This window comes from Ochotona curzoniae, unplaced genomic scaffold (genome assembly GCF_017591425.1).
Source record: "Ochotona curzoniae isolate NIBS_2020 unplaced genomic scaffold, NIBS_Ocur_1.0 scaffold_4701, whole genome shotgun sequence".
Taxonomy (NCBI): Eukaryota; Metazoa; Chordata; class Mammalia; order Lagomorpha; family Ochotonidae; genus Ochotona; species Ochotona curzoniae.
In genome coordinates, this window is record NW_024467122.1 from 32,416,376 (window position 1) to 32,436,079 (window position 19,704).

The following is a 19,704-nucleotide window of genomic DNA, read 5'->3' on the forward strand; positions in this document are numbered from 1 at the left end:
CATCTGCCACAGAAGTGCGGAATGAATCAGCAGACAGAACTGCTCTTTCGCTGTCTCAGTAATAAATCAAAATAACCAACAAACATGAAAAGCCACTTCCTATACAATGCGTATCTCCCAAGGGGGTTTGTATACTAAATTAAAAAAAATGTATCACAAGTTCTGAGAAACTCAAGAATACTAGATTTTCCTTCCCCTTATTGTTCCTCTTATTAGAGGCAGAATTAAGTTAATGACAGTGTGACTCTTCAAGGTCATAAACAGGTTAGACAAGTTCACAGAAAACTTCCTCTCAAAATGGTGTCTGTCAGGGCCCAGTGGCGTGGCCTAGCAGCTAAAGTACTCACCCTGAACATGCCTGGGATCCCATGTGGGCGCCGGTTCTAATCCCGGCAGCTCCACTTCCCATCCAGCTCCCTGCTTGTGGCCTGGAAAAGGAGTCGAGGACGGCCCAAAGCTTTGGGACCCTGCACCCATGTGGGAGACCCGGAAGAAGTTCCTGGATCCTGGCTTTGGATCGGCACAGCGTTGGCTGTTGAGGTCACTTGGGGAGTGAATCACTGGACAGAAGATCTTCCTCTCTGTCTCTCCTCCTCTCTAAATATCTGACTTTCCAAAAATAAAATAAATAAATCTTAAAAAAAATGGTGTCTGTCAAAAATTAATACTAATTACACAGGAGCCTTCTACCACAGTCAACACATCTAAAAGGCATTCTCTATGTCCTACGTGATGGAAGTCACGTCACATGGCAGCGCTTACTAACACGGATGCAAGTCATCTGATTGCCAATAACGTTTATACCTACCATACAATGCTAACATATTTTCTAACTTACATGGTACAATGTACATCAAATACTGGACATTTCTTCTAATGACACATATGCTGAATCATTTTTAGCTTTCTATTAAAACCCAAGTTCTTCTCAGTACACACACACACACACACACACACACGGCGCACAATCAGTATTAGAGCCTTAATTTTTAACACTGTTTCCTGGTGCATCCTGTTGAAAATGGTAGGAAAGCAGGTAAACACAGACAGCACCCTGGACCTAGAACGGTAGTTCTCAAATTTTCCAGTCTTTAAATCATTGATGAGTCAGAAAACATCCCTCTACCCAACCCTGCATTCACCTAATAGCCCTTAAATAAACATTGAAATAGTCTATGCTTGCTGGCTAGAAAATTTATATAGTCTCCCCACTCCATGACCATCCCAATATCCTGCCAGCTGGCTCTTCACTCTCATGCACTGCATACAAACTCAGGCTAGAAGAACCCTAAGCATTCTATTGTTCTTGGGTCCTAACACTTTGCAACATTAAAATTACAGAAAATGCCAACTGCAAAATGCCATCTTCCTTTCAAAGGTACCATCACCCCTTCCGCTCCCTAGTTAACCCAGGACCAAAACTCTCATCCAGTCCTCTGTGTGTCAAGCACAAACATGGCTGTTCATTTCCAGTCTTTAAAGGCAGCCCCAAATTCTGTTATCCTGCTTCCCCAAACAGGCACAAAGGATCCTGGGCCTCCTGGACTGGTAGATCCCCAATACCTAAGCCATTCTGAGGACATCTCAGATGCCCCACCTCTTGCCAAAAACAAACAAACAAACAAACAAACAAAAACCCCACCATTACTTCCCATTCCCCTCTTCTGAGTTTGCTTCCTTCACACAATAATGCACTATGTTCTTAAATTACTGTGCACTTACACACCATTTGAGAGTAAGTTCCACACTGCAGAACTTTGGCCTGTGGTTCACCACTGAATACCTGTAGCCTAAAAATGTCTAGGACCTAGTAGGTATTCACTCAACACTGAAGGACTCAAACTGCGTTGTTAGCTTATTCCCCCCGCTGGCCTGCAATATACCTGAGAATGAGGCTACATCTAGATTTCCATGAAGACATGGTAACTACCCCGATAAAGGACTATTTGCTTCTGAATATAAACAACTTGCAAAACTACCACAGTATATGACATTTTCCCCAAATAAACCATCACCAAGTTTTCCAGTGACTAGAATGGAACATTAATATCCAGCAGTGGTATCACCATCATTTCAATAATGCTTATATAATTCATTCTATTTCCTGTTAGAGTATAAACAGTATTAAAAAAGTCTTCTTGTATTTGAGAATTTACTGAAAACTTTCCAAACTAATTTGTCTTTTATAAATAAAATATCAATTAAAGTCTGCATCACATATAATTTTATACCAAAGAATAATGTATATCAAGATACTTGACCCAGAAGGACAGAACCTAGGCATCCAATTCACAATCAGTAATTCTACCAGAACATGTGTCCGTGTTCCCAGACAGCCTTGCCAATTCCATCCTGACCTGTGCCATCCTCTGTTATTCCAGCTCTACACAAAGTTTTAAGTCCAATTATGCTCTGGTGTTATGGCATAGCAAAAGATCCATTCAGGATGAGGATGAGGCCATCTAACACATGTTCACTTGGAAACTAATCCAAATTAGATTGTGAGTCTCTTAAGGAAACAGACAGATACAGCAGTCATATTGCTATCTAGGTGGCGTAAGTTGGCAATGCATAGCTACTGGAAAGAACATTTCACCATTGGTAAATGGCACCTTCAAATTGTCTTTTTCTTGTATTTATTATAGATTTATCTAATGTCAAGACATGACACCTAGTTTCTAATGCAGTCTTTTGTGAATAATAGTTGCCCAACTGAAATTATTCTCTAAATGAAATTTTATGTCATATTCTTTTTGGAGGCAGTTGGGGGTCTCAATTAGTCCACGATACTACAATTGCAAGTACATTAATGTTTTCTATTGTCTATTCAAAAAACAGAAAAAGTCTAAGAAAAACACAGAATCTCTTCTTCAGAAATAGGAATACATGTAATTTATAGCACTAAATGGCCTGACTACTTTGTATTTCATTTCATATTCAAATTATTTAAAAATTATTTTAATTTTGAGCCAATTTTGACTATCTTATTAGGGTATAATACTTTAATAACACATAATGAAGACTCCATATAATATTCCGTGTATGGATTTTTTTTTCATTTTTGTGTTTTGGATACACTGAGAAGTAATAATGGAATTAATCCATATAATTAAGCCATTTAAAATTTCAGTGTCTACCATTTCAAGCATTGCTCTAGATTGTGTCTAAGAAGGAAACCAATTCACATTATTGGTTGCCTTTGTAATCTTAATTATTGCAGATCATTTTCCATATATTTCTCTTGCGAATATAATTAAATTTCTTGACTAGAACATTTATTCTAAAATGTTTAACCTGCAAAAACATTTTGAAGTGGCCTATTTAACCACTGAACTGCAGCTCTCCCAAACACATATAAGTAGACTCATCATGGCTTGTGACCACGTAAGACTCGTAGCCTGTAAATGTTGATCTAGAGATGTTTCCTAAAGCAGAAAGCTGTCCAAATCTACTCAATCCCATCTATGCCATGTTACCAAGTCACAAACATATTTTCGATGGATACTCAAAAACTATCCATCAATGCTTAGTATAATATTGCTCCTAATGATGAGTGATTATTAATTTAAGAGGCTCAGTGCCTACGTCAGAATTAACTGACAGCAAATCAACCATTGACCAACCCTCTATGTTAAAGTGTCACAGGGGTAAATTCTGTCCATTAGGTGATTTGTGCCCTTTAGGTGGTACAGATCAAACCTAGGAAAACAAGAGCTAAAATGAGCTCTGAGCAGAAAGTAGCAAGACCGAAAGTTTACTCAGGCTGTCAAATTTTTCTATATTCCATATTAGCAAAAGGATTTCTGATCCTTGCTAAAAAGTCAAGAGTACTCACCCTGCTATATACTTCAACAGGTTATCAGAAACGTGACCTAATATGTTTGTATGTTCACAACACAAATTCCCTCTTAAGCATTTTGTGCTTTAGTGTATCAAACTGAAAGGAACTTGAAAAGGAAGGATCATGGAATGAAATTTGAAAAAATCAGTTTATTTTGACACAAAAATCCATGCCTTGTTTTTTATAATCATTTACCAGGAGTTTTTTTTGAAGTCCCCTTATATTTTTCATTCATTACTGTACTGACGGGTCATGGTTTTGCACATCTGACAATTGTAACTAGCCCAGGATTGCATGCATGCAGACCTGGCTCCATAACAAAGAAGGCATCCTCAGCTTCCCAAATGGCAGCCTGAAGCCCCCAGCTCCATGCCAAGAGCTGTGACCATGAGTGATGGACCTGTTCTGATTGCAGGCTATGTCCAAATAATGATCCACGAAGTTAATCAAAAGCCCTCCCTGTTCAATATTGACCTGCTACTCATTCACAGCCACCCTCTCCATTGCCATTAAGGATATAAGGGATGGAAATAGGAATATCGAGCTCCTAGAGAACCCAAGTGCTTCACAGAAGTGCCAAGCACAACGAAAGCAGAATTAAGCAGTCCTTCAAGTCACCTCTGACATTCAAGATGTCTGCCCAAGCTGCCTCGTCCCAACATGCTACTCCTTCCTGGATGGGGAAGCCAAGCAGGCTGCTGATAATAACAGGGATAAAAGGAACAACCACCACAGGAAAGAAAAAAAAATAAGGGAGATATTAGGTATCAAAATATAAACATGGAGGGGAAAATAGTAATTTCCTGTATTTGGACAAAAAAATAATATCCCTTCCATGATGTGATCTCCTGCTTTTATGTACTAGGAAAGTCATATCTATCCTGAAAATTATTTTTCTCATTTTAATACATAACCAACATTTGTAAGCTAAAAAATAATAAGAAAACATTGATCTTTTATGTGTTAGATATTTATATTCAGCTTGCCAGTCTGTCAATCATATGCACCCAGAAGGACTGTTGACCAGCCCCCATGTCCACCTCTAGAGACAAGCAAGTAGTCGAGCTGACTGCAGTGCAATTCCCCAAGTTATTTGTTTAACCATCACCTGGAGAGGAAGGTTTAGTGCAAGACCTTCTTACTCGCATTTATTAACCACATATTTTGATAGATTTTGATGATGAATGGTTCAAGATGGAATGGTAAGTCACTCCACCGGTTAATTTCTTTTTTTATAATTTTTCCTTAATACTTCAGAACGGTAAACATGATTTCAGCTACTTGGTATGTGCCAGACATGGTTCCACACAGCCTACATGAAGTACATCATTTACTCTCATGATAAGCCCTATGAGATGCTTTATCATTTTGCATATGGGAAAACCGACAGTTTTTGTAACCTGTTCAAAATCATCAGCAAATATAATGCAACTTGGGTATGTACAACTCTAGTCTCAAATCAACGCCTGTACTTCTAGCCACTGCACTAAAATTTTGTAATTGCAGTTAGCTCTGCTGAGACCTAAGAACACTGCTTTAACAAGGCCCTTTTAAAATGTTTGAGGAGTCAATAAATGAACAAGTATCTTTAAAGAAGTGGGCATTTCCTTGAGATTACCCATACTGACACACACAGAGCAAAAAAAAGACTGAGAGAGCGAGCAAGAGAGCCTCTTCCTATTTAATTTCTGTATGTCATGCCTCATCTCTAAATCTATGAGTTCCTGAAAATTATTTCCTTGCATACTTATGATTGAATGCTGCACAGACAGGATACACAGGAAATGATACTGTAGGGTTTAATCTTGGATTTCAACTTAACTTCATTCTTTTATATCCTCCCTCTCCCTCAAACATGACTTGTCAGGAAATACAGTTGGCTTTTCCTCCAAAAACATCAAAATCCAAATTCTCCCCACCAGCTCCACTTGCACACTTTTGGTAGGAGTCACCTTAGTGATAAGGAAATGCACTAAGCTTGGCCCAACCTGCTTCCATCCCTGCCCACTGAGGCTGAGACTCCGCTAGCAAAACAAACAAACAAAAAACTGACTCTGAAAATGCATTAGATGCCACTGTCTCCCAACCCCAAATAATCCCAACGTCCCATTTCAGGTAGAGGTCAAGTCTGACCTGTCCTGTACTGGCTCCTACTCCCCTCCCTGTCTGCTCTCCCACCACAGCCCTCGCTGCTCATTCCTGCCCTGCCATCCTGGTCTCTTCTTGGAGCACATCAAGACCTCTCCTCTTCAGAACCTTTGTAGGATTGGGCACTGTCCCTGAAATATTGTCCCAGCCATCAGGATGTCCCAGATTCATCTCAAAGTCTGCTCAAGCATCGTTGTTTCCTATGGGCCTAATGTACTTGAAAGCACAACCAACCCACCTCCCTTAACTCCTTCTTGATCTTTGACACTCTACAGTACCATCAAATCACATAGTATAGGACAACCTTCCTTCTAAGTTGTATTTTTGACTCCCTGTCATTAATGTCATGCAACAAAGAGGACGAGGTTTCAAGCCTTTCTTCACTAATACATCCTTTAGTGCTCATTCTTGGCTATGGAAGGCACTCTGTTAAGCCATTCAACTAAGAAAAGGAAGAAATCCGTGTAGATAAACTTAGAAAGATCTCACAGAGGAGCAAGCAAAAGCACCACAGCACCTGTTGTGCTGAACAAGCGCAGAAAGCTGGTGACAGGAACAAATCCTGGGTGCTTAGGAGAACCAAAAGCTGACCAGAGTAAAGACCTACTGATATTCTACAGTAAGCTAAGCTACCACACACTCTGCCATGAGAAAGATCAGTCTATGCGGCTGGACAAGCAAATGGGTTAGAAACACTATTTTAACCTGGCCCTTATTTACGAGGTACCCATCCATGAACATGGCAATTTATATACATAAGACTCAAGTATTTATTTATCTGCATCAAACTGATAAGCAGACCTGGTAGGCATGAAATAATACCTTACATGTGGAGATGGAAAAGAGGGAAGAATTTTCAAGGAAATCATTCTACAACTAGAGTATCTCAGACCAGAGCAAGGCAGAAAAGGATGATTCCAAGGCAGAGCTTGGACAATTATTAAGATCAAGATCAAACAAAGGCTCAATCAGAAATGGCCAGGGCCATCATATGTAGAGTTTAATGTGTAGTGGAACACAAGTAGAAATGTCAAGTGGTTTGAAAATTCAAAACCAGTCTGAGAGACAGTATGAACTGAGATTACAAAGCTGAGCTTCGTCCACTGGGTGTGATAACTGTGGTGAAGGATAGATGCCACTTCCTTGATGGGGAACTAACTGGCCGCATGCCAGGGAGTCCATAGCTTCACACAAAGGACAATGGTTAGGGATGTTTTCGATGACTGATGTGCAAGCCTAACAAATCTCCTTCCTCCCTAAGCATGGCTTTAAGTTCCTTCGGGTCTTATTCTTTTGCAAAAATAGGTTCCAACAGACCATCCCCGAGTAGGAAATGGATGTTTTCCCGAGGTAAAGTATCATTATGCGCCACTGGGCCATGGCATCCAGACGAAAGAAGGTGTATAGTCAGATGAGGCAGACCAGGCTTGGCCTCCTAGCGACCAGCTGTGTGGATGGAGCAACTTTCCCGACCTCTCAGAGCCTCCACTTTCTCAAGATCCAAATACTGTGATCCACTCCTAGAATGGTTGTTCAGTTCAGTTACAAATATGCAGGCAGACCACACAACAACATATTGGCATGTGTTCCTTCCCTTCTTTCCAATTCCTGCCTGATCAATTATAGGAGCCCTGTTCTGCGTCCTTTCTCTGTGTATGGAATGGCGAAACTAACACTTGCTCACCATGAGGAGTGCAAGACGCTGTCATCCCCACAATGGAAGGCCTTGGCATCAATGACTGCTCCCTTTTGGTGGCAGAGGAAACGCAATTGTATTAACTGTCTCGTGAATTTATCTCAGAGCCTGGCACTCAGAAGATACCACCACAGCAAGTATTTATGTTCTGTAAATTTCTCCTGAACAGACTGAATAAAAAGACGATTCCTCTGAACCAAACTTGCCAGCAGACCCTTGTAAAAAGCAAACTACTTAAAAATCTGCCAGCACATAATTATACTTTTCAAGTCTTTTCCTGAGGCATTTCACAAGCACCATGACAAATTAAACAAAAAAATAATTCTTAATTCCTGCCAGCTAGATATGAATCATTACTATCTCTGGGCAGGTACCATCCAGAGAAGGAAGTAAACAGACTTGCCATTAGATTAATGTACTGATCATGAATTTAACAAGAGCTCAGGAATAACCTCTAATATCCCATTCTCATCTCCATTGGCTACGATCTCCAAACTTCTTTGAAAAACTGGAAAACATGAATACCACCACTAATGCTGATACTAACCCAAGACTTTAGAAACCAGTGCTTTCTCCAGGTAATAAGGATCAACACGCTTGTGATTTTCCCCTTGAAAGCTTTTAAACCTCCTAGGGAAAGCACGCTGCTTCCCTAGGAAGCAAGCCAAGATCCAACTTCAAGGCCGGCAAGAATACATCCTTCACCAGCAGATCCAGGTGGTGCCTACGGAACACAAGACTGGAGTCTTTCCGCCCAATGGAGCCAAACTCAATCACTCTTAAAATAGTTCTGTTGGCAGAGCTGGAGAAGAAAGCCAAGAGAAGAATCATACAAAAAGACTGGATTTCCCAGATTCAAGAAGACAGAAGGCCTACAACTTGATGGGATTCCTTGTGAGCACCCCTGACACACAACAGTCAGGGAAATGATGCTGTTATGAAAACTTACAGTGGTTGTAATGCAAGTAGGTGAAAATGACTACTGAGAGAAATAGCCTTCTCCTCACTATTAACACATGAGACGTAGCCAAGCCTGAGGCTCGGGGATCCTGTGTCAACAGGTTCAGAGAGGGGAAGGGAAATCAGATTTTTAACTTAGACTCAATAAACTCCATATAATTACATCAACCCCAAGCACTCTAGCTCAGAGAACTCTTACAGCCATATCTGAATCGCAAAAGTCCTGAGTGTGCCAAAGGAAAATCACCAAAGTTTTTTTTAACATTCTGGTTATTGAACCCAAATACTCAAAGAACCCAGTTCCTGAGTTTGGAAAACTAAACATCTTCATACTGAGCACAGTCCAGAGAATTCTTTAAGCCACCAACATAAGGAGGTAGCAGCAAGGGCATGTAAGAGAATGATTCTATAACAGAGCCAGGAAACGAAAATCTCATCATTTACAAGTTCCTACTCATATGTACACATATTCTATATATCTATATCTATATATATATGCCAGCCTATTCAGCCCACCTCACCCCATTAATTTCATTTGAAAACTTGCAAAACTACCTTCATATCAACATAATGCACTATCTGAACACCAAAACATTCAAATAGTAAAGAAAGATTTTTCTGCCAAAAATGTTATCAGTAATAAGTGAATCCACAAGGAATTTAAATCACCTTAGTAAAAACAAGCCACAGAAACCTGGAAAGTGGATAAAAAAAAAGTACTTCAGGAAAACAACATGTGAGACGTCAGGGAGCACATCTCCTCAGAACGTGGTTTCTGCATAGTAGTGGGCCATACAGATCTCAGCATCTCCTAAACAGTATCTATTCATTACAGGTTAGAATACTTGACCCCAGAATTGTCCTAGAGGCATTCCAGCAGTAGATGCAGGGGGGAGAATTTAAGAAAAAATAGCTATATATTGGAAGAAATTCCAACAAAGGTTATATGCATGTCACTACAAAAAGATTGTATGGGGTAGAAAATTGTTGCGGCTAGCACTGTGGCACAGTAGGTAAAGCCGCTCTGTGCAAGCCAACCACTTACACAGGCACCTGTTAAAGTCATGGCTACTCCACATTCAGCCAAGCTCTGTGCAAGACAGCCCAAGTAGTTGGGCTCCTGCACTCACGTGGGATAACTGGAAGAAGCTCTTCACTCCTGGCTTCAGCCTTATCCAACCCCAACCATTGCAGCCACTTCAGGAGTGAACCTGTGAGTGAAAGATGGCTGGATCTTGAGCTTGCTCGCTTGCTCTCTCTCTCTCTCAAGGCAAAGTTGGAGAAATACATCTTTAGAAAATAAAAATTGTTAACGGTGGTTATCTACAAGTGGTCAATTACAAATGACGCTGCCACTTTTTCTAAACACTGTTGGATTGCATTTCTAAAGATTCCAGAAGGAAGATCTGAGCCTTCATTCAAAAAAGTACAGTTCCGAAAGAAGAGGACAAAATATCCATTGTACCAAATTTAGGAAGATTCCATTCCAACACAAAACCATAGCATCTGACTTAGTGAACAGCATTGTAAGATACCCCACAACACAAGCTGAACGCCCAAAGCCTGCCAGTTCTTTAAGTTTCAAGGTAATACAAAATCGGGCCCATTTACTGAGCATAAGATAAGGACTTCACTAAAACAAGTACAGGTAATCAAAATTCTAACACAATGTCATTTCTTTGTTGGTGATAGGACTATAAGGAAGGTTTTGCTAATTATTCACCTTCTTGTTAAAAGAAGTAAATCCTGCAACATGCTTTTTTTCATCAGCAATTACACTAGTAACACACTAGTTACACATAATTTTTTAATAAGACAGATCATGGTACTTTTTAGTTTACGTGGCTTTTCTATGGTACACTAAATATTTTCCACAAAGAACGTATTTTCTTCAATTCTCAAAACTGTAAAGTATTCCACTATATAAAAATGACAGAGATCCTTAATATTCACAATTTCCAATCATCCCCTGCACTGGAAGCACCGGACTTACTGCTACAAAAAAAAAAAAAAAATGGAGCTTCTTGAAGTTATACGACCTAAACCATAGTAATAAGTAAGGAGAACACACAATTCAGAGTGTTCCTTTTGGAACTTGAAGTTCGGCACTGTCTCCATAGTCCTGATAACTTATCTTACTGCTTGCTTGATTTCCACTTGGGAGTCAAGGGCTCTATGGGTTGAGCAGCTGGACCTTAAGTGGGAGACCAGCAGAGCGTATTCATCTCAAAGGGCAACACACACCAAGCACCGCCCCATTTTGAAATCTTGAAGTTGAATGCAGAAGTCAGCACACTTTTTCCAGGCCACACTATAAATACATGAATACTTCAAAAACTCACAGAAAAAGAAAATCAAATTACAAGTGAACCTTATCTTGGTACAACAATTTTTGAAATCCATGCATAGTTTCTTCACAATACATACTTCCCACGAGCCTTCTGAAGGTCACTCACAGGCCTGGGCTTGATTATTTTTACATTAGAATCAATTTTATTCCATTTTCCATGGCATTTTTCAGGTAGCCTCCCAGGCGAGTCTCGAGAGCCATATGATATCTGCCACCACCACTCAATTCAGTGTAGCGGGAAAGGAGTTAGACAATAGACAAATGATGGAGTGTGGTCCTGTTCCAATAAAATCCCCACAAAACAATGATCAGAAGAAAACAAGGCGTTGAAGAGGCCAGTGGGCCAAAGTTTGGGGATGCTAAGCCACCACATCCTACCTTCTTAACCTTCTATGAGCCCCTACAGCTCAGTAAGGCTCTTAACTGTAAAGCAGGAAAAAACACACCTAACGTATACCATTTATTCCAAGGCTTATAAAGAAACAGACTGTCACAGAGCTTTACATCCTGTAAAGTATCATTAAAAGGGTGGGGAACTCTCAGAACCTACGGAATTGTACCATAAAATTAAAAAAAAAAAAAAAAAGGTTTTTAAAGTACCATTAAGAGGCCCAGCATTTTGGTGTACCAAGCTAACATATTGCTGGGATGCCCCCACCTCATATCTGAGTGCGGGTTCAAGTGCTGGCTATTCTACCTCTGATCCAGGATCCTGCTCATGTGCCTGGAAAGACAGAGGATGATAATCCGAGTACTTGTGTCCCTGACATAAGTAAAGAAACACACAGAAGGAGAGAGCTGGGAAGACAGTATCTGCCCCCATCCACTGGTTTACTCTGTAATGGCCTGGGCTAGGTCAGGCTAGTGACGTAAGCCAGGTCTCCCATGTGGGTGTTGAGGACTTAGTCATTTAAGCCATCACTGCTGCATCCCCAAAATATCTGATCTGGGATGAATGGGAGCTCTAATGGAACTCTAGACTCCTAGCTTCAACCTGGTCCACACCTGCCTGCTGCAGACATTTGGGGACTGAATCTGAGAAGGATCTCTTTTTCTTTCTCTCACCCCACGGTCGCTTTGCCTTTTAATACAGATTTTTTTAAAGAAAAAATAATAGTAACATTCTCTGGCCCAGCGCGATAGCGCAGTGGTTAAGGTCCTCACCTTGCACGCTGGGATCCCATATGGGCACTGGTTCCAATCTCGGCAGCTCCACTTCCTATCCAACTCCCTGCTTGTGGCCTGGGAAAGCAGTGGAGGACGGCCCAGAGCTTGGGGACTCTGCACCTTCTTGGGAGACCCAGAGGAGCTCCTGGCTCCTGGCTTTGAAATGGCTCAGCTCCCGCCATTGTGGCCGCTTGGGGAGTGAACCATCGGGTGGATGATCTTCCTCTCTGTCTTTCCTCCTCTCTGTATATCTGGCTTTGCAATAAAAATAAATAAATCTTTTTAAAAAATAGTAATATTCTCATTATATTCATCTTCAAAAGAAATTGTGACTATTTTTAACCTCATTTCGAAAGGTGAGAAAACAGATGCTCAAAGGTTTAAGCAACTTAACCAAATGTTCCACCCCTACTGGATGACTGTGGACCTAGAAGCAAACCCAGATCCTTTTCCAGGCAATCTAATCACCTCCAGCAAGGAATAAATACCATTCTGCAGACTCGCACACCTTTATAGCAGGATGTTCATAGGCAAAGAACACTAATGCATGGAGCCCAAAGATTCACAAAGGACACATTAACCGCCCCCCTCAAAGAACGAGCTATTTTTAAGGTCTGAAGAATTTATCAAAAATCATAATTTTTATAAACTTGAAGTTTACTGTGTTATTTTTACAGTACAGGCATGTTCACCTGTCTGAAACCACCTGTTAGTGATTGAACACTGCAATTGAACAGCAGCTCTATAAAAGGCTCATTGTGGCTCTATTCCTCTCACCCTGAGCTCTACATTTCTGCTCTCACATTTCTATAGTTCTCAGACTGCAGGTGTGTCACTAACCAATTTTTTAAAAAAATCTAGGCAGTCACTTTCCTTATAATGAAAATATACACTCGGGTGAAGCCAATTAATATTCTTTCATTCTAAATCATGCTGCCAGTGCCTATCCATTTTTGCTGTCTGGCATCATATACCTTGAATTACAAGTGCTTGATGAGGAGGAAAGACAGACATTGGAGCATCTTCACTCAGAGAAAGAAAAAAAAAAAAACCAAAAAAAATTTTGTAGACAACTCCCAACCTTGATTTCCTATTGGAAGAGTCCTCAAGTTACTTATAAGCCAAAAACAACTAGATGTCACCAGCACAACTTCCCATTCTACCTAACAAAGCAGGCTACTGTACTGAGAAACAGGAAAGGGGCTTGAAGCTCTGGCTGCTCCCACAGCAGGGATATAATCTTGCCCACCAAAGAAAGCCCCCTGCACACAGTCCCAGTTCCTGCCCACTTCCCGGAGACTACTGCTGAGACACACACAGGATGGCAGTCCTTCCCATTCCTCCCCCACAGCCCCTGCTGGCACCCTTCCCCAGCCCTCTGTTCTTGCTGAAGCCACAGGTCTCACACACACATGCCTTCTCGCTCCTCCCCAAACTCAAATGATCTCCTCTACCTGGACAAACACCTTAACTATTAGTAACAGGCCACGTAGGGTGCAGTAGTTTGCCAGGTGCTAACAGTCCAGCTAGGATGCCCACAATCCGAATCAGAGTATTTGACCTTGAAACCCAGCTCTGGCCCCCGACTTAGGCTTCCTGTTAACACACAACCAGGAATGCTGCAGTGAAGACTCCAGCGAACGGTTCCTCATCAGCCACACGGAGATCTGAGCTGAGTTCCTGGTCATGCCGTTCCCCTGACTTGGCCCAGGCCATTACAGCAACTGCAGAGAACACCAGTGGAGGGGCAGTCACTATTTTCCCAGCTCTCTCCTGTGTATGCTTCAGTGCCTGTGCGTCTGCGTCTGTATCCCTCAGATTTGGCCTATGCTTCTGCAGTGATTTTTTAAAGATTTATTTATTTATTATTGCAAAGTCAAATATACACAGAGGAGACAGAGAGGAAGATCTTCCTTCCACTGATTCACTCCCCAAGTGGCCACAATGGCTGGAGCTGAGCTGGTCCGAAGCCAGGATCCAGGGGCTTTTCCATGTCTCCCACACAGGTGCAGGGTCCCAAGGGGTTGGGCCGTCCTCCACTGCTTTCCCAGGCCACAAGCAGGGAACTGGATGGGAAGTGGGGCTGCTGGGATTGGAACTGGCACCCATATGGGATCCCAGCATGCTCAAGGCGAGGACTTTAGCCACTAGGCCACCGCACTGGGCCCTCTTCATTTTTTAAAAGACCCCTCATGGTGCTAGGTGCTACTTCCAGCTTTGCTCCTGTGCTTTCAAGACCCAGCTCAGGCAGAGACGTTCTCGGGACCCCTGCAGTGCAGTGTTCTTGGGCACCTCTGAGTGATTCAAAACAGTACACTGTGTACAGAGCCTAAGGGTGATGATTACTTTTTCTTCTTTTGCTGAATGAAAATAGTTGTTCTTCATATTACCCTGGAATAAGCCCTAAACAGTACACTTTCACATCATTCACATTTCCAAGCTATGCCAATTGTAAGCCATTTACAGTCAAAAAAATCATTGGCTTGACGCTAAAATTAACTGGGAGAAGTCACCAGGAATCATGCTGAGGTCTGGAAGGCATGGTGTGGAAATCAGAATTCATCTGGATATTGAAAGGCTTGCAGCAGTTCTTACTACAGAGTTTAATGTTTTTTTAAACATGCAGAATCTACTCGAGTTTCTTATGAAGTCCATTAGATATTTCGAACTCTTTTCTCTATTTACTGTTAAGGACTGACCCAAGCACAGCTATCATAAATTATTCTAATTGGGGAGAGAGGTTGCAGGACGAGGAATGAGCAATCAGCCAATCAAATCACACGCCAGCACGAGAACTTTCCGCCTTCCGTCCGGCCCCTCCCCAGGTGATCCTCCATCATCCAGCACAAGGCATCGGTCCTGTTCCCCTTAATTTGGATAGCACAGCAGACAGGGAACTCGGTTAGCACTCCTCCAGGAACAACAGTGCTGCTAAGTGCCCTACTCCCTCTTTCTCCTCTGCTCTTCCCCAGTCCTCATTAATTCCTCTGCTCTTTGCACTCTGAATCTCTTCATCTCCAAACCCAGGCCTCTGGGCCCATGCCAGACTCCGCCCTGCACGGAGCAGACCATCCCACCTCCTGTTTGCTTTTCTCAGGTAAAGAAAACCTTGACTCCCTCTGCAATGCCCTCCCCCCGGGCCCCCTCCCAGGCCATAGTGCCTGAAAAGTCTGACCGAACTTGTTGGTTCATATGAAAATGCAAAAGGCCCAGGGACAGAGAACAGGATCACTTAGCAACACCTGATGTGCAAGGACAGGTGCAGACAGCACTTGCTCCTGGCTTCCCACTGACCAGCTATCCAGGTGGAATGCATCTCACAGCGGCAGAAAAGGGGCTTGGGGTGGAGAGGACAACCCCTGTTCTACTTAAGGTTAAAAACGAAATCACAAACACCTTCTCACCAGGAGCTTCTCCCTGAGTCTAGGAACCAGGGATTCCACCCTCCCGTTTCAAATGGGTGCTGCAGAGCCTGCTGCAACAGCCTTGCAGACACTCACTGAGGTTCCTGTCCCCTCGGACTCAGCCTTGCCTAAACGCTGCTGCTGTGAGTGAGGAGCAGCCTAAAGCACGAGCCCACAATGGCCTATGAGGTTGGTTCTTCCTGCTTTCCTCCGAAATAATCTTAACACAGGTTTTTCTTTTATGGATTGATTGCACAATCCCGCCTCACATCTATGAATACTTCCTTTGCTTTGACTCATCAGTATCTTTCAAAAACTCAAATTCAAAGTTTTTTCTCCTTTTTCAGACTCTATATTGTTTTTTTATTTTCAAGTTAAAAAACTGGCCGGTATCCTAACTGGGAAGGAGTTCTGGCATCTCCCAATCAAATCTACTTCACAGAGGATGAAAAACCAGTGAAAATGGGATAAGGGATCTAGCAGCAAAGTTTTAAAACTAGGCAAAAAAAAAAAAACCCAAAAAGCCAACTGCTTATCATACAACACTGAGATGTGTAAAATACAGTTCTTAAAGCACCATTATTCCTACACCTTGCCAACAAAGTCAGTATCAATTACAACTGGAAACTGGAAATTGCAAGCACTAAAAGTTACTGTAACTGACACCATGATTTTGAATAAATTACAGGTCTTTCAAAACAACCACACATTTTATATTCCTTCTGGCTTTAGAATTCACTATTGAAACAAGTGTATGATTATTTCTCTAATTTCAAATAAACCTACATACAACAAAGTTTTTTTAAATGTAAGATGGCTCACACTAACGCAAACCAATAGTTCTAGTCGGAACAAATGAGACACCCGAAACAGAAAAAAATAAAAAATAAAACACATGCTTTAAACAATGGCCACGAACACCAGCTTTCTAGTTGCAAAAGGGCAACAACTTAGTCGGAGAAAGTACTCACTGGGGAGAACGAGAGCAGAATCCCCGGCCTCCTCTCCTCCGGGCGCTGACGGGCCACACGCTTTGTAAGGGTGCTAGCAAACGCACACTACAGTTTCAAGACAATTCAGATAAGTGCTTCACTAAAATACACAACCCCGTTAATCATCTCCGTGACAGTGCTCCAATTTAACATCTTGGGGATTTCCTCCCCTTCTTCATCATTTATTTGCCAATATTTCCTTGTTATGAGTATCCCCCTGGTGACCTTCCCTGGCAGTCACAGCTGTGCTGCCTACGGTGTCTAGCGTGACTACAAATAACACTGATTTTTAGCAAAGCAAGCCTTGGAGGCGATTCCTACCACTAGACGTGAAGCCTTCCGTCAGACCAAAATCCTGGTGGCCCTGTGCGCGCTCCTGTCCGTCTCCCGCAGCTCACCCGCCAAGAAGCCAGGGATTTCAACCACATGAAACTGGCTTCGTGGCACACGGGAGCCGTTGGTTGTTGTTCTCCCCTGATCTGAGTGCTCAACCACTATCAGCTGCTTTCACTCAGTCCTTAAAGGGCACGCATCCCATCCACCAAAGCCTTCCACGTTTCCACAGATCACAGCAAGGCCACGAACTCAGCGACACAGAGCCAGTCAGCAACAGTCAGCAGCAACCATTGGCTCACAGGTATGGAGCTGTCTACAAATGATCATCAGGAATAAGTTCAAGTTAGAATTACACCAAGTCTGACCACAAAAGTCACACTCGCTGGACAATGGGATAGCACAGAATGAGGCCAAAGACGAGTATGGAGTGAAGACCCAGTGACCAAGTTCTCCACCAGATCATGCGCGGCCAGAAAACGACCCCAGCTCCATCCAGCATCCCTCTCCGTGTCCATTTCACAGCGCACCTGTCACGGCTACCAAGACTTCCTGATGATTTTAAAGAAGGAAACCACAAAAGAAAAATGCTCTAAACCAGAGACAGGAGTAAATAAAAGTCAAACTCACCAGCTTGTAATCAGAAAGGAATTCTAAAGGGAAAGAGGGGGCACTTTCCCCCCAAAAATGTCACTTTACTGCAAAAGAAAGAGTATGAAGACAAAAACACAACAACATATATTTGCAAAATCTATCCAGAAAGACGTATGCCTATAGTGGAATTATACATATGTAATTTTACACTTTGTGCGAGGAAATTTAATTCATTAAAGGCTAATTCTGTTTCAACCAATAGTTTATAGCTTCTCTGGCAGCCATACATTTCTATCCCTTTCTAAATGACTCCAGTTGAATTACTGTTTAGATTTTTTTTAAACTTTCCTTTTAGCAAAAGCAATACACATCAAGTTACGATATATTAAAATGCCATTTCCTCCCCCAGAGCAGTGTTTATTTTAGCGATAGTAACAACACCTTGTTACCCAAAGTGCAGATTCTGTTAAGTAATGGACAAAGCAAATGGCAGCAAAGACAGAGGACTCAACTTCAATTTAACTGTCCTGTAAGGTACATAGTAATTAGCTGCAGAGCTCTGAAATCTTAGCTAGCATGTTAAGTCTGCTACATGACAGTATAATTTGACTTCTTAAAGGATTATGCAAATTACAACTCATCATTCCATTACAGGATTGAAAAAAAGTGACAGCTAATTTATACATAACACACCTTTCAAATCCCTAAGATGCGTAGCACCTGTGCAATGTATTTTCCCGAGATTTTCTTGCATATAAGTACTTGTTTATTGCAATATAAAGAAGCTTACCTAAGAGCTTTAATACACACATTAAAAAAAAACTTTTAGTCTCCAATTTCAAAAGAATAAACATCTTTTTCTGTGTTGATCTGAGAGGCTCTCTCTCTATATATATATATATTTATTTTCATTTTATTCTAATTTGATTTTGGTTCTCCCCCACTAAATTAGATAAAAAAAATAAGGTCTCAATGCAAGGATATTTTTGAATAGCTGGCAACCACAAGCACTGAAGCACGAGCCAGAAGGAAGACTCACAAAGATTTCAACATACTTCTGGTAGGTAGATTCACAGTAGATTCCGTCATATCTGTAGATTTTCCTACATTCTGACTGGTTGGGCAGAGGATGCTGGGCAGTTATTCTGTAGAGGCATCAAAAACAGACAGACATGACTAGAGATTCCCTACAGTCAACCAGAAGGCAGGATAACAAGTATGTTGAAATGTAATATATTTTGCGCGTTTACACTTTTGAGCTCTACACACATTGCAGTGTATACACACATTTGAGAACATAAACTTCCACTTTTAGAAAACTGTAGTCAGAGGAAAAGCAAACTTTTTTCAGTCCTTCTTCAGAAGGTTTTTCTTTCTTTTTTTCTTAAATTTCAGAGTCATAAAAGTGGAAGAAAGACATAAGCTCAACACCCACAACTGTATTCTACAGGAAATGTTAAACACAAACGCCATTAGTGTTTCAGTTACCGGACTGTCATTAATTCAATCATGCATCACAATGCTAGGGGACTATAAATTAGCTATAAAACCTTAGTCAAGTTAATATATTTTCCAGCTTTGTTCAGTTGATACAGAGTTTGCACGCTGCTGACTAAAAGGATGTACTGGCGCTTACACACCAAAACCCAATTAGGGATGAAACGCAAGCAAGGCCGTGGGGAGCACGGGTTAGCTGTTAACAGGCACCTGAGATGAGCTGATTACAGCGGCTGCAGGTTTCTCGGCAGTTAAGGCAAAAGGGGGAAAAAGCTTACACACTCTTCATCGGTGTTACTTTAAGCATATAAATACATGCGAGACTCCTTGCATTATATAGACATAAAAATGTTGAAGAGTTGCTTCTCACCATCGCCTTCTATTCAAAGTCTTGAAAATCATTCAGAGAGAAAAAAAAAGTGTTTAAGGGACCTAACATTGCTGCATTTTAGAGGAAAATAGTGTAATGCAATCAACATACAGTATCAGAAAGAATGCCAAAACCTTTCTTTCAGCACAGAGTAATATTTCTGGTAATATTTGATTCCAAAAAAAGGTAATTAAGAATCTAGTCTTTAATCCTATTATATGTTTAAAATCTTATTAAACAAAGATATGTTCATGTTTTATAAAAACTCAGAAGAATTGGGTCTAATATCACTGTTTTTATTTTTCTGAAATTTAGTATTTATAAATATTATAATCTCTATAAATATATCTGG

At 41.4% G+C, this 19,704-nt stretch overlaps 1 protein-coding gene across 6 annotated transcripts in view; it reads right to left on the bottom strand.

Annotated features, from left to right (window-relative positions):
* Positions 1–19,704, bottom strand: part of NPAS3 (neuronal PAS domain protein 3) — an 827,147-nt gene that overhangs the window by 702,159 nt on the left and 105,284 nt on the right. For 4 of the 6 annotated variants that reach the window (XM_040970283.1, XM_040970282.1, XM_040970281.1 and 1 more), the window contains exon 2: positions 18,541–18,630. The exons of the other annotated variants lie outside the window; for them this stretch is intronic. In XM_040970283.1, coding sequence (XP_040826217.1) covers positions 18,541–18,630 — 90 coding nt within the window. The remainder of the gene's footprint in view (positions 1–18,540; positions 18,631–19,704) is intronic. 6 annotated transcript variants of the gene reach the window in all.